A 16,127-nucleotide genomic window follows, 5' to 3' on the forward strand; every position below is an offset into this window, starting at 1 on the left:
GCAAGCCAGTTCAAATCTTGTTTCATCCTTCCCCGGGTATTTAGTGTAGCGCCAAGCGAAGCACAGATTCACATATGCTTCCTCAGGATTAAGGATGATCTTTGGACAGGCAGTAACATAGAATCCACAATAGATTTAGTGGATGGGCTGTTTTCTTTCATGCCAACTACAAACCCTAAAATTTAGGGTTTGCCAAAAACAAGCCCTAGGCTTTTAGTCCCAAGTTCCCACAGACTTGGAGTCATACTCATGAACGTCAAATAGCAGTCAACTATTTTACCATGTTCTTCATTTGCCTCAATCCCTACAGTGCGGCATATGATTGCTCCATGGCAAAGAAGAGGAGAGCTGAAGAGCAGGCGTCATGGGTCCCTGTCAACAAGAGAAAGTCCCTGCTGATGAAGCCCAGACACTACAGCCCAAGCATGAATGGCCAGGAGGGGCTCGATACCAGGACGGAGGTGGAAGAGGACAACGGCCTGCTGGGGACCAACGCTCACCGGACCACAGGTAGCAAGGAGGGGCCCAAACTCTCCATTTGCCCTCAGGCACCGAAGACTCAGTCTTAGCTTCTGCAGAACACATAGAGCTTGTGTGTTTGAATTTGGAAGCAAGATTAAATATTTTTTTCACGTCGAATCCATTTAGTGAGGGCTGATTTTTGTCTGTAACTGTGGGATGTCTCAAGCTTGCCCTGCGTTCATTTTCAAAATGCAGGATTGGACTGTGCCTCTTTTTGAAGAATATAAAAGATACTAAGCCTGAAAGCTGATGAATACCTTGACTCCCAAATAGGGTAGATGCCTAATGCCTGAAAGAACCTTTCAAAATAAAAGGGCAGATTTAATCTTGAGAATATTTAAGATATGACATACATGAATAAAACAAAATATTTTTGTTTTGTAAATATATATAGTATTAGTTAGCCCTCAAAATATAATTGGTGATAACAACATGGACCAATGCAGGTGGGATGCAACCTTAATATTTTCAACATTTAAAAAAGAAATATTTATAACAACGGACTGCAGAAGGACGTAAAGTTGGCTGCCTAGCATCTCCATCTAGAAAACTGATAAAGAAAATTTATTACTATGCCCACTATTTCCAAAATACAATCATTTTAATTTACCTATAAGCACACATTATGTTTCATGGATTTAATTCTTCACTCATTAAATGCTGTTTGCATTACAAGTTATATGTAGTTACAATCTCAGAATTTTAGGGTGTTTCTCCCCAGTTCACAGTTACTCCCATTGGTCCCTGGTAGTCACAGTGCCTCCAGGAGTCAGAATATCACCAACCACATTGTGCATGAGGCTGAAATTAAAGGAAATGCAAAATATCTCAAAAAATTATATTTAAAAAAGAAATCTAAAGCTTGACTTATTAGAAAATGAAATTAGTTGTTCTAAATTAAATATACGTGTGTTTTTTTAAACGTGACTTTATAGGAATCAAAATATACCAAATGAATTGTAATTTGAAAAAAAAAGTGTATATTATACAAACCAAAGGCAACAAGAGTGTTAGGTCATAAATATCTATTATATATAGAAATATAGTAATAGCAATAGGTGTCAACAGAAAAGATGTAAAAGCATATGAAAGATGAGTGAGCACGAATCTCAGATCACCATCCACAGATCTCCAGTGATCTTGGCTTACAAGTAGCTTGAGGTTCTGTAGTTAAAAAAAAAGTTATATTCTGATTTGATGATGTTTAAGTAAATTTTCTGACTTTTCTGTATTTAACATAGGGCTTAAAGCCTCATGGCTCATTGGTAAATTATAATCATCTTTGACTTTTTTTGTTTCCTTGAGTTGGTTAGATTTTTGTTGATTCATGAAAATTGCAGATAGAATCTAGAAAGTCCTTGAATCAGTGTGGTTGGACTTGGACTGTATCTCCCCACTGATGGTATCATGATGTGTAACCATTGTAGATGCTTAGTATTAACCAAGAAAATATATTGTCAAAATGTACTCAATTAAAATTTCAGTTGTAAGTGTTGATGGACATCTATTTCAGGTTCATAAATGTTACCTATTTTTTATATTTAGTACTGGAATCACTACTAATAACAATGAATATGCCGAAATTCCAGAAGTAGTGGCCATTATTGTTGAATTTTTAATATATTCTTGGCAAATAGGTTATATCACTTAATCTACCTGACAATGACATGTGTATGATTATGGACAGAATTTTACAGACATGCTGATTAAGGACCACGGAGATTTAATGCTTAAGGTAATGCAGCTTGTAAATGTTGAGAAGGACATAATTAGGAAACAATTGAAGAATAAGCAAAATAACCAGCTAGCCATGCTTCAGCAGCTAATTCTCCCCAAGCTCTGACCACCTTCAGAAAGCAGACTGCGCAAAGTTTCTGCAACATTAGGTCAACATTTCCAGAAATGACAGGTCACAGATGCTCCTATCTCTGGTCAAAAGAGCAAAACTCTTTTAAGTTTTCTTTAGTCCTTTGAGCAAGTGATCCCCCACCCTCAGAAGGAAAGAGAGCTAGGTTGGTCCCCAGGCCCAGTGCAAGGGCTTCTCATCTCTCTCTCATTTACTGCTGGTACTCCAAGGTTTTTACCTGGCCAGGGGTGCGCCTGGTTGCATCTTCAGTGGGCAGTTCAGGTGCTGAAGGGAGAGGGTCTAGTGCTCCTGAAAGTTCACATCATGAGCTTGTATCCATTTAATGGCAAACCTGCACCCTGGACCCTCCGTGTGGTAAACAAGCTCCACCTCATTTATGTGGAGGGTCCCATGTAGCCCCTGCCTTTCCTATCATCTAACACAGTATCTAGGGAAGGGGGACGAGAGCCACCTTCCTGAATACCTGCGGGGTGTCACCTGCTCTCCACGCGCTCCCCGGGAAGTCTGCAGGTGCCTCCCCGTGTGAGGGAGGACGCCAGGGTCAGAGAGGTTAGGGACCTGTCAGCCTAGATTCCTCTGATATGAAAGGCAGGAATCGTCTAGTGATTTCAGTGGCAAAAGCACAAACGAAGTCACGAGGCCACCCTGGGACATAGAAACACACGCGCATACAGAAGTAGGCGGCCCGTCACAGAGCTGGGAGAAGCAAGTGTCTCGTCGCAGACCTGTCGGCTTCAAAGGCTCACTCAACTCTTTCCCCCCCCTTGTGATTACAGTGAAAGCCAGGGAGAGAGCCATTCACGGAAGGAAAGTCGGATGGCAGCTTTTCAGGCCATCCCTGGAAACCTTCGTGTGCAAGGCGCACAGGCATGGCTGTCGGCAGGACGCCTCTCTTTCTGAGGAATAATTAATAAATATTTTCTTTTAGCATATAACAAACAGTTGAACCAAGCAATTATGTAAACTGGAAATGACCCAAAACGCTGGCAGTTGGCAGCGGCACAGTGAAGTGCATTGTCGTGCACATGTGCATTTTTTGTCACTCCCGCCTCTCTGGTGATCTGCACTTAATAGGAATATTTTAAACTATGTAGCTAAGCAACAGAGGTAATTGTTGCTTTCTAGAGCTTTTGTTAGCACTCTACCACAGCCCAAATATGCATAATTAGGTATAATGTCTATAAATCATTATTGTACACATGTGGGTAGTTAAGTGGAGTGAGAGAATAGTTCAATGAATTGAGCATATTCACTGAAAATGCTTTTTATTTGTTTTCTGTAGTTCATAATACTTTAAAATTATCATAACCCTTTACACTTTCTCTTAATCACCAACCGTGATATTGAGAAAAACTTCATTTGCATTTTAGACTATGTTTAATATATTATTTAAACCTGGAGTTCCTCTGATATGAATTCAGGAGAGGATAGACCATCCTATCAAACATTATGTGCTTGTTTATCCAGTCTCTTTTCTAGGAAGTAAAATGTTAAATTTTTCAGTTTATGTTGAATAGATCCCAACAAAAGACTGCACCCTATAATCAGCATTATTTAAAGGGGCTAGTGTTGTGACTAAATTCTTCCCTTCATCCAAAAATGCTTTTAGTTACTATGGCAATATTTACTTGATCCTGGCAGTCCAGTGTTGATTTAGGGAGATAATTACCAGAAAGGAAGATGATGGAGATGTATTTTTGAGTGTCCTTGTCAGAGACAATGTTTATAAAAAAAAATTAAATGAGACAAAAAAAGGCTCATTGTCTTCTGCTCAGACACCCTCGCCCACAGCCCTCACATTGGATGGCTGTGCTTTTCTTCCCTCCAAAGATGCTTATTAACACAGAATGCACTTCACTTGGTGTCTTTAGCAGTCCTTAAGGCAGCTGATTATTTTGTGTTGCCCGTCCCCCACTCCCCTCCTGCTCTTCCTCCTCCTCTTCCTCCTCCTCCTCCTCCCACTCCTCCTCCTCCTCTTTTTTTGGTCATAGTATTCACTAAAGGAAGCATTGCTGGGTTGTCTGGTGTATTTCACAGCCTGGTATGTGCTGGGTGCTGTTCTCGCTGGAGGACACCTTGACCTGGGCAAGGGTTAGGTCATCACATAATCTGGACCCTTCACTGGTGTGTTTGCACTGGGACACACACACACACACACACACACACACACACACACACACACACACACAATCTTACCACCCCCACTGGGCCATTGCTGAGAAGGAAAGGGGGTGACGCTGACAACGGCCCTGGGACAAGAGGGATGGGTGGACTGTCCCAGGCAGACCAGCACTGAGGCCTGTTCTCAGTCATGGGCTCCTTGACTGTCAGGACTCCAGCTGGTCCTGCACCGAGAACAACAGTTAACATTCAACATCCTCCAAACATCCCCATCTCCCGTCTCATTTCCTTTTCACACAAATGCACGAGGCACCAGACCAGAAAATGTGTTACTGTGTAAGACGTGATTTGATCATGCTGATTTCCCCATTTGCTTGTCTTTCCTTCCACATGGAACTTTTGGGTGACAATTATGAAGGTGGTCAGGAAATCTAGAAAGCTTTCAGAACTTGTTTAGTTATCATCGTGTAGACGAATTTCGTATTTTAACGAAATCCCATAAAATCTGAAAGTATGTTTGAAAAAAACTATGAAGACAGAAAACTGAAACCAAATAAGCTTTGAAGATATACTGCCATTCTAACAGAGAAATCTGATGACTATTTCCTTTATAGTGCCTGGCATTATATATATTTGATTTCTAGGTGGCTAAGATTTGCAAATGTAAGAGGTAAACTAACAATAATTTCGCATTCAGCATTCTGTTACTATTATGTATGGATTTCAGTACCCTAGAAGTACTTAGTTCTTAATATACTAAAAATTCTAATAGCTCATTTCTTTAAAGGTAATTCTCAGAATATGAAGGTCTAAGTTTTGTTTTAAGAAGATATATATTTTCTCCCTAATGCTTTTAAAATGAATAGAGCCTACATATTCACATATTTTACATATTATATATACATATGTGTGTATATATTATGTGTGATTTCTTAAAGTATTTTTGAAAATATTTCTTAAATAATTTTTAATTATTAAATACATTTAAATAATTTTCTTAGAAAAATTTCCATAAACGACTTTTGTTCTTGTCTTTCAAATACTGGCGTGTGTTTTTCCCCATAGAAGAAATCATGACAAAACCTCTGGGTGAGACTGTTCATTCAACGGCACAAGAAAACTCTCACGGGAAGGAAGACAGATACGGTTGCTACCAAGAGCTCGTGGTCAAATCTTTAATGCACGTGGGGAAATTTGAAAACAGTGCATCTGTCCAGACCACAAATGAAAACTTCAATGACAGTGGCATCCAGTCTCTCAAAGCAGAGAGCGACGAGGTGGACGAGTGCTTTGTGGTTCATTCCGATGACGGGAAAGACCACATCAGCGACTCCCAGCGGAGATTCTGCTCCTCCGATGACAATGAAAGCAACTCGGAAAGTACAGAGAACGGCTGGGACAGTGGCTCCAGCTTCTCCGAAGAAACCAAACCACGTAGAGTTCCAAAGTACATTTTAGTGGATGATAGGAAAGACGTAGTGGAAGTTCCCGAAATAAAGACCGAAGGTGACAAGTTTATCTCTTGTGAAAACAGGTGTGATTCTGACCCAGAAAGGAGAGACCCGCACCATGCTCGCACGGATGCCCTGGAGGGCAGGGCGCAGGCCCCCTTCCCCGGGGCTGAGGAGGATGACAGCCAGTGCCTGGCCGTGATGACAGAGGAGTCCGTGGACCTGGAGAAGGCGAAGGGGAACTTAAGTTTGCTGGAGCAGGCCATCGCCCTGCAGGCCGAGCGAGGCTGTGCTTTCCGTGACACCTACAAAGAGCTGGACAGGTTTCTGCTGGAGCACCTAGCAGGGGAAAGGAGGCAAGCCAAAGTTACTGACATCGGTGGAAGACAACTCTTTAACAATAAACGTAAGACATGCTTTTGCATTTACTTTAGAAAGAAAATGGCATTAGGGTTAGAAAAAAAATTAGCTACGACTTGCTTACTTCTTCCAGATAGCTGTTTTGACAACTTCACACCATTTGAAAACTAGTTTATATTTTATATTACAAAATAAGCAAGTTCTCTAAATTGTTCTCAGATCAAGCTTGGTCAGTTGTGTAGTGTTTTGACACACGATAAAAGGATCATTGCCTCTATTTCTTCTAATCTGATTGCTTTTAAAAAGAATATAGTACTTTTTAAAAAGTACTTTACTGCACATTAGAAGTATATTAGTACTTATTGGATTTTAAATCATCATATTAATCAAGTCAATTCCAGAAATTTATTATTTCTTTCCCACCCTCTTTCTGGGGTCATCTGACTGTCTTTAAGCTTCAAAATAGCCCGGCCAGTGTGGCTCAGTGGTTGAGCATCAACCTATGAACCATGAGGTCACGGTTCAATTCCTGGCCAGGGCATATGCCCAGGTTGTGGGCTCCATCCCTGGTGGGGGACATGCAGGAAGCAGCTGATTAATGATTCTCTCTCATCATTGATGTTTCTATCTCTCTTTCCCTCTGAAATTAATAATAATAATAAAAATAAAAAAATAATGTCAAACTACTTGCAAGCCAAGCAGGATGATCTATCTGATCCTTCTTAGGATAAAACTGGCTGTTAATGCTTTTATAAGCCTCTGCTTTTTACAAGCTCTCTGACTCAGGGTCCACAAAAATCTGGGCCAAGCTTGAATTCGAGAGTAAATAAGCTTAAAATTGTTCCTCAGACTTTAGGGAAATTGTGTTTTCTCTCCCATAAAGACAATCCCCTCCCCCACTCCACCCCTAGGCTTCCACAAGGTGGGCCTGATAATGATTTTTTACAGTTAAGTGGAGTTTCCCAAATGGTGGTATGTATGTGCCTAGAAAGCTTGTTTAAGATGGGTATTTCCAGGATCTCATGAGACTCACTGCTCCAGAACTCGACATTTTTTAAGCAAGTTTGTCAATTGATTCTTGGACGCCCTGAAGGCTGGTAACCACAGAATCAGGGAAAATCAAGGTGGTGGCCCCAAGCTTGTCCTTATTAGAAGAGTTGGATGTTTGGTTGCTATTTATGCATGAATGAATGGCATGTTTTGTCATTTTAAGTCCGTTTTAGTACTCACCTGCAGTCTTATTAGGTATTGCCTTGCAGCTCAGAGCTGAGAAAGCAGAAAAGAATAAGATGACGTCACATAGTGAGGAACAAGATAATGTTATGCAAACATTCTGCCAGGGTTGGGATGGGGACAGAATATTAATGACGCGTGTGTGGTTTGGGACAGGACACTGTATTTAGCCCTGTGTGCTCTACTAATATGCAACTGTTGGATTTATCTGCGTGTTTGGGTTTTCTGTTTGTTTGTTTGTTTGATTTTTTTTTAATAAACTGCAAGCCAAAAGTAAAAAAGAAATTTACTTCCAATTCCCCCAACTCATAATATCTAATATATTACATTTCATTTATCCTAAGATACATAGTTTCCCAGTTTAATATCTCTGAAATCAAAGACTGTGCCATAATTAAATTTTAATAGTTGTTTCTTTCTTACTAGCATACAAATTATGTTTCATCTTACAATTGATGAAATCTTCCAGCCAATGAAATCCAGTATTTGGAGAAATTTTAATTATTTGTGCTACAGCTTAAAATACTTGATGATCCTTGGGTCAATTTTGTAGACCTTTTGAAACTATTTTTTGTTTTCAAAAATTAACAAGGTGTTGGAATCTGTGCTTGTAGACTTGGGTGGTGTTGGAGATTTACTGAATGACTAATGCTGCTGCATGGGTCAACAGTATATCTTATCGCATAGAGCAGCGGTTCTCAACCTGTGGGTCGCGACTCTTTCACAGAGGTCACCTATATACATCCTGCATATCAGATATTTACATGACGATTCATAACAGTAGCAAAATTACAGTTATGAAGTTTCAACGAAAATAATTTTATGGTTGGGGGTCACCACAACATGAGGAACTGTATTAAAGGGTCGAGGCATGAGGAAGGTTGAGAACCACTGGTGTAGAGCATTGTCCTGCCTTGGGGTGTAAATAGCCGATGCTAGGAAGATCCAGACCAGATTAGTATATAACAGACAGGGAAAAAGAAGTGGAACTCAGAGAAATTGTAGGTGTGGTCCAGAGAATGCCCACAGAGTCCGAATTAAGTATTCACTTTCCTGTTCCTCTTTTTAGATTTGGGAGCCAGCAGCGTTAGACATGCTTTATTTCTCTGGCATAAATTCCATACTTCTAAGTCAACACTCTTCCCAAATGAAAGCCACGCTCTTCAAAATATCATCCTCATTTTTTATAGACTGTGGGCATGTGACAGCTGTTAAGGAGAGAACAGTAGAATTTTAAAATGTCATTTTACCCAAGACTTCAGATGAGTCAGCAATTCTAAGTAAAGTTTGACTATCCTGTTGCCACCAAGCATCTAGTGAGACTTTAAGTCGAAATATAAGTAGAGTCATCGTAGAATGCATAGTTCAGTCTCTTGGAGTGAAGGGGAGTGATATGAACAACCGCACAGGTATATCAGGCGCGAATTAGGACAGTCCCAGACAAACCAGGATGTAGACTCATCAGGGGAGACGGTCATTATGCAGCATTTCACACAGAAAATGGAGGAGCCAGGCCTGAGATCACAGGAGCTCTGGCTTCCCAGCCTGCACAGGGGCTCTGCCCTATAGAGCATTTCATTAGCATCTCGTTTCACCCACAGAAAAGAGCTTGCAGACAAAGGTGCATGATGGATGTCAGGGGACCACACCTGGTCGGGAGCCAGCCGGCCTTATCTCCCACACCCTCTCTGGCTTCCTGTGCACCGATAGCGTGGCAACGAGGAGGCACACTCGACGCCAAACCTTTCAGTGTGGTTTAGAAATGTGGCCTCACCTGGGTGAGGTCCAAGAGAGGAAAGGCACCGAATTACACATTGTTTCTCCTTTTTTTCTAATTCACTCTCCTGTGCTGTCAGCCCTCTGAGTTTCGCTATCAGCAAACTTCAAGGAATTTGACCAGCGGTCTACCGGAGAGGACAACCTGAAAGTGGGCAACATTTTTGGATTCAATAAAATCGATCGCCATAAAAATCATAGAACAAGTCAAAGCTCTTAATAGGACCCTTTTGTCTCTTACAGAAAAGTGTATGTTCTCCACATGAGGGCATTTAAATCCTGTCTCTCTTTAAACAAAACGCCTGCTCCTCAAGGCATCCCTATCTTTCCTCTGTTCATTTCTCACTTAACTTAGAGCTTTCTTTCGGCTCCCCTATCCCCAGCCCCTGAGTGACAGCTTGAAGGACCCTTGGCTCCTCCCCCTTTGCTGAAACCATGCTCCCAAATAATTGTATTACATACAACCTGCTGTGCCCACCTGCCCAGGACCGCTTGTACTCCAACAACTGGGGTGGCATGCTATCTCAGAGGCACGTCTGCTCTCACAGTCCTCTGCCCTGGAGACGGCTGCCACACCACGCGACATTGCCCTGCTCCCCGGGCCACACTTGGAGTGGCAGCACATGTGCCCTTTACATCCACCAGGCAGGACCCCCCCCCACACACACCCCTGCACCCCCTGTCCCATCGCCGGCAGCTTATTTATTTTCATTATTATTTTTCATTCCATGCACTAGTGAGGGAGGCCGTTTGGGCTATAAGAATGCATTTGTGTTTGAAGTTCATCTGCCATCTCGACCACAAATATGAAAGTTCTATAGAAGGCCTCTCTGTTAGTTCTAACCTCCTTAGTAGTTCTGTTAGTTCTCATTCATTTTACATATTGAGCTAACCCTTTAGCTAACCCTCAGCCATGTGTGTGCCAGAAGACCAGAAGATTAACACCCAGGGCTTGTCTTCAGCCCTTCCCCCGACCAAGGTGTCCCCGGTCCCTGCCTGGCTGTGCCTGGGATCCGCACCCCCACCTCTGCTCTTGGCAGCACCCTCCAGGCCATGCAGGGCGGCCTCCACTCTTCGTACTTCCGTTCTCTCTAAGTCTCCCGCAAGAATGTTGCTTTGCCAAACCTCCTTCCTGTTGCCTCTGCTTTTAGCTTTTGCGTTCAGAGGAAAGCCAGCAGCGCCTTTTCTGTAGTCACTGCCTGCAGATCCCAAATGGCAAACCATTGGCGTTTTGGAACCTTGGGCCTCTGCAGCCCTGGGCATGGCACCAGGTGGCATGCTGGCATCCTTGTCCTAACTCTCGCAGAAGCAGGTTCCACACGTGTCTAGGAGCAGCCGCTGGGCCCTGAAGCCGGGGGCCGCCTGCTCTGTGAGTGACAAGGCCAGAGATGTCTTTCTCAGATATGGTGGCTTCTTTGTTTGGTCATTTTGAACCGGCTTTTTCCAGACACCTTCAATAGGAGGTAGTTTTTGGGTTTAAATAAAGTCTTTCTTCTTTCTCACTTTTTTTCTTTTTCTTTTCAGGAGCCTGTGTATCCCGTGGTGTGGACTTGATTTTTAACAATGAGGCTCTAACTACAGTCGGTGGCATGACAACTTAAAGCCATCTTGTGTTTTAACACTCCCTTGCCCTGGGTCAGCCTCTGCTTAGGAAACCAAGGAAATTGAAAATCTTTTTTATGTGTCCACAGGTCTTAGTTGAGGGTCTCACTCAAGGCAACGTGAGAAGAATGTTTATGATGATAAAACTGAATAAAGGGAGAATGTCACCCTGCAAGGCCGTTCTATTGAAAAGGAAGGGAAAGGAGAATAACCAAACGAATCTTTCCATTTCATTTCTCTGCAGATTCACCGAGGCCTGAGAAGAGGGAGACCAAGTGCCCCATCCCCGGGTGCGATGGCACAGGCCATGTGACAGGGCTCTACCCCCACCACCGCAGCCTTTCGGGGTGCCCCCACAAAGTGCGGGTTCCCCTCGAAAGTGAGTACTGCTTAGCCCTAAAAGAGGGAGCTGCCTTGTTGTACATCCCACAGCAACACAGTGTGGTCCTCTTTCTCCTCTAATTTGGAATTAGGAATGGAAATATAAAGTTATTAAACATTTCATCAAGATAATTTTTGTCTGGCCTGGTGTTTAAAACACAGTGTAGAGATAGAAAACGTGGGAACAGTCAGGCCAATAGGTCATGCGATGACTGATATTGAGAAGGTAATTTGTTACTCACAGTTCCCAAGAGGAGGGGGCAGGCCTCACCAGGCAGGGCCACCCCGGGTGGTCCCAGGACCAGTTTGGGGGGCAGAGTGAGGGCGGGGGTGTGTTGTGGGCAACAACCTTTATTGTGGTTTCCTGGGAAGGAACAGAGTGAGCAGGTTTAGGGTTGGCTAGATCAGTGGTCGGCAAACTGCGGCTCGGCAAACCACGGCTCGCCAGCCACATGCGGCTCTTTGGCCCCTTCAGTGTGGCTCTTCCACAAAATACCGGCTCTTCTACAAAATACGGACTTCTGCGCATGGGCCACGAAGTTTCAATCGCACTGTACGTGTGCGCCCGCACGTGTTATTTTGTGGAAGAGCCACACTCAAGGGGCCAAAGAGCCACATGTGGCTCGTGAGCGGCGGTTTGCCGACCACGGGGCTAGATTGATTCCTTTCAGGGGCTCTGGCCCTGGGAGGTTGGGGCAGGTGAGAGGGTTCTGTAATGCCAGAACCTGATGAAAGAGGCCGTTGGGTGAGGGCTCAGAAGGGGTTGGTTTGCCACTGAAAAGTGTTTACTGTGTCTAGGAATTAGGTAGCCTTGGGAGGGGCAGGCTCCCCACGGTCAGCAAGGCCCCAGATATCAAAGCATCAAAGCACAGAAAATGAACGGCATGGCTGATACGCTGTGTGACTGCACAGCCCTTTCTTACTTAGAGGCATGGGCTCCTTATGCCCACAAGGAGCGTTAGCCTCAGTGCATCATTGAAATGTGGGAAGTGCATCACTTCGCCACTGCCCTCTGGACCGCCTCTGCGCTTAGGGTCACGGAATGCCTGGGATGTTGCCCCAGGATAACCTACAGCAGCTGGGGGCCCTGGGCAAGAGCAAACCGGAGTTGGTCTCTCCACCCACATACCCACTGTGAACTAGGAAACTAAAGGAAAAGGAAGGGACTGCCTCCTAGGTTTTCAAGTATCGCTGTTACAGCCTCTACTTTTTGAACCTACTCATTGAAACACCTCTTGGGTCATAAAAACCACAGTGATGGGAATGCCTCAACATCACCTTTCTCAAAAGGGTTTTTTTTTTTTCCCAAATCACTGAAACTAATTAGCTCATCACTGCCCCACTGGATTAGCAGGTCCTCACACTGATTGCCTCAACCATACTCTTCCACCAATAATTGAATGGCAGTGAGGGTGAGGAGTGGGGGGTGATGGACAAAGAATCAAAATAATGTCTCTTGGGAAATAAGAAAAGACCATATTCAGAACTTCACACTGTGGGGAAAAGATAGAAAGAACAACTATCTATACTAATAAAAGCCTAGGTGCCTCTCATGTGTGATGTCATCACAAGATGGCCACATGCACAGCGGAGGTGGGGCCTGGTGGCCGCTCCGCACACTGAGACCTGGGGGTCCCATGGCTCTGTGCAGCATGGAGGAGGCCGGTCCCAGCATCTCCGCCGCCTCGCGCGGAGGAGGCAGGTCTCAGCAGAGGAGGAGGGTCGTGGCAGGGGAAGGCAATTGTGGACGACAGGGCCAGGAGAGGAGGGCAGTTGGGGGCCATCGGACTGGCAGGGGAGGGCAGTTGGGGGCCTTTGGGGCAGCAGGGGAGCAGTTAGGCGTCAATCAGGCCAGCAGGGGAGCAGTTAGGTGTCAATCAGGCTAGCAGGCAGAAGTGGTTAGGCGCCATCAGGCAGGCAGGCAGGCAAGCGATTAGGAGTCAGTAGTCCTGGATTGAGAGAGGGATGTCCGACTGTGGGATCTGGCCTAAACCAGCAGCCGGACATCCCCGAGGGGTCCCAGATTGGAGAGGGTGCAGGCCAGGCTGAGGGAACCCTCCCCACATGCATGAATTTCATGCACCGGGCCTCTCATTTGATAAATAATGTTTTCCATTCACTCCAAGGAAAAGCATCAACACTAATAAAAGAGAAAAATGGTAATTGGCGTACGATGATACCCTTTTCATTGGCTAATCAGGGCTATATGCAAATTAACTGCCAACTAAGATTGGCAGTTAACTGCCAACTAAGATTGGCAGTTAACTGTCAACAAGATGGCGGTTAATTTGCATATGTAGGCACAATGCAGGGAGGCGAAAGGGAAAGCAGGAAGAAGCCCCCTGCCACTGACAGTGATCGGAAACCCAGGGGGGAGCTAAGAGCTGGGGGGCAGGGCAAAGGCGGCCCTGGGGCCGCCTTTGCCCTGCCCCCCAGCCATGATCGGAGAATCAGGTGCCTTTTCCGCCCTGGCCAATGATAGCAGGAAGTAGGGGTGGAGCCAGCGATGGGAGCTGGGCACGGTCGAAGCTGGCAGTCCCAGGAGCTAGGGGCCCCTTGCCTGGGCCTAAAGCGAAGCCCACAATCACGGGGCCGCTGCAGCTGCGGGTCCCCGCTGCCCGGGCCGGACGCCTCAGCCAGAGGCATCCTGCAGGGGCAGGGGCAGAGCCCGCACGATCGCGGCACCCCCTGCTGCCACTGCAGGTCCCCGCTGCCCGGGCCGGACGCCTAGGCCAGAGGCGTCAGGCCTGGGCAAGGGGCCGATCCTGCTATTGGAGGGTGATGGGGGTCAATGCCTGAGGGCTCCCAGTATGTGAGAGGGGGCAGGCTGGGCTGAGGGACACTCCCCCCCCCCCACACACACACCCAGTGCACGAATTTCGTGCACCGGGCCCCTAGTCCTATCTAATAAAAGAGAAAAATGGTAATTGGCATACGACGATACCCTTTTCATTGGCTAATCAGGGCTATATGCAAATTAACCACCAACTATGATTGGCAGTTAACTGCCAACAAGATGGCGGTTAATTTGCATATGTAGGCACAATGCAGGGAGGCGAAAGGGAAAGCAGGAAGAAGCACCCTGCCACTGACAGTGATCGGAAACCCAGGGGGGAGCTAAGAGCTGGGGGGCAGGGCAAAGGTGGCCCCAGGGCCACCTTTGCCCTGCCCCCCAGCCATGATCAGAGAATCAGGCGCCTTTGCAGCCCTGGCCAGTGATAGCAGGAAGTAGGGGTGGAGCCAGCAATGGGAGCTGGGCACGGTCGAAGCTGGCAGTCCCAGAAGCTAGGGGTCTCTTGCCTGGGCCTAAAGCGGAGCCCACGATCGCGGGGCCGCTGCAGCTGCGGGTCCCCGCTGCCCGGGCCGGACGCCTCAGCCCGAGGCTTCCTGTAGGGGCAGGGGCGGAGCCTGCAACTGCGGGGAGCTGGGGGTCCCCTGCCCAGGCCTGACACCTCTGCCGGAGGCCTCAGGCCTGGTCAAGGGGCCAATCCGGTGATTGGTGATCGGAGGGTGATGAGGGTCAACTCCTCTGGCCAAGGCATCAGGCCTGGGTGGGGGGCGGAGCCAGGGATTGGGGGGATATGATGGTCCCCTTGCCCAGGCCTGAAGCCTGGGTCAGAGGCGTCAGGCTTGGGTGGGGGGTGGAGCAAGCGATCAGAGGGAGATGGGGGTCCCTGCCCAGGCATGATTCCTGGGCCAGAGGCCTCAGGCCTGGGTGGGGGTCAGAGCCAGTGATTGGGGGGAGATGGGGGTCCCCTGTCCAAGCCTGACACCTCTGGCGGAGGCGTCAGGTCTGGGCAAGGGGCCGATCAGGCGATCGGAGGGTGATGGGGGTCAACGCCTGGGGGCTCCCAGTATGTGAGAGGGGACAGGCTGGGCTGAGGGACACTCCCCCCCACACATACCCAGTGCACAAATTTCGTGCACCGGGCCCCTAGTATATATATAAAGAGCCATGGTCCGTCACATCCAAAACAACCGAAGGCTCAACCTAACGCCCAGGCTGCATGTGCAGCAGGCTCTGGTGGGTGGGGACTTGTGATAGTGGGGCCAAGGCCGGGGGAGGGGGGACCGGCACTCACGCTCATTCACAACCACACACACGCACAGACACACACAATGCCTACCAGCTCACAGTCTTTTCTCCCTTTCTTTCCCTCCCTCCCAGCTTGCTCTCAGAGTCTCTCTCAGAATGAGGCTCCAGGGAAGGCAGAGGATGGAGCTGCCCCCATTGGCCCTGCCCACTCACGCTGGGAAAGAGGAAGAGAAAGGGAGGCAGGGAGGCCTGGAGGACTGCTAGAAAAACAAAGAGAGACAGAGACAGGGAGAGACTGGGATGGAGAGATGGAAACAAAATAACAATATTAAAATATTTCCTCTAATTAATTCCCTTTTAATGTGCATGAATTTCATGGACTGGGCCACTAGTATAAATATAAAAGGAAGCATATAAGCTTTTCAGTTTAAGTTAAATATAAGCAGAATCATCTCATGTAAGCCTAGCGTTAACCATAATATGAAGTTTAGAAAACCTCAGACTTGCTGAATTTAATTGTTGAAGTCCTTAAGTGCCCATTTACTTCAACCCCAATAACTATGGGAGGGAGCAGTGTGGGTTATGTAACTAAATTCATTTGACTGCAAACTTGAGAAATCATCTTGTGCTTGTGTCATGTGCTTATCGTATATTATTTTTTCCTTTTATGTGACATTTTGTGCTTAGTTCTTGCCATGCATGAAAATGTGCTCAAGTGTCCCACCCCAGGATGCACAGGAAGAGGGCATGTGAACAGCAACCGGAACACCCACAGGAG

The 16,127-nt window shown here is 46.2% G+C and overlaps 1 protein-coding gene across 3 annotated transcripts in view; it reads left to right on the forward strand.

Annotated features, from left to right (window-relative positions):
* Nucleotides 1-16,127, forward strand: part of ST18 (ST18 C2H2C-type zinc finger transcription factor) — an 82,240-nt gene that overhangs the window by 18,187 nt on the left and 47,926 nt on the right. For all 3 annotated transcript variants that reach the window (XM_059672817.1, XM_059672819.1, XM_059672818.1), the window contains exons 2-5: nt 311-510; nt 5,576-6,367; nt 11,177-11,311; nt 16,037-16,127. In XM_059672817.1, the coding sequence (XP_059528800.1) occupies nt 311-510; nt 5,576-6,367; nt 11,177-11,311; nt 16,037-16,127 (1,218 nt within the window). The remainder of the gene's footprint in view (nt 1-310; nt 511-5,575; nt 6,368-11,176; nt 11,312-16,036) is intronic.

Source organism: Myotis daubentonii, chromosome 17 (assembly GCF_963259705.1).
Source record: "Myotis daubentonii chromosome 17, mMyoDau2.1, whole genome shotgun sequence".
Classification (NCBI taxonomy): domain Eukaryota; kingdom Metazoa; phylum Chordata; class Mammalia; order Chiroptera; family Vespertilionidae; genus Myotis; species Myotis daubentonii.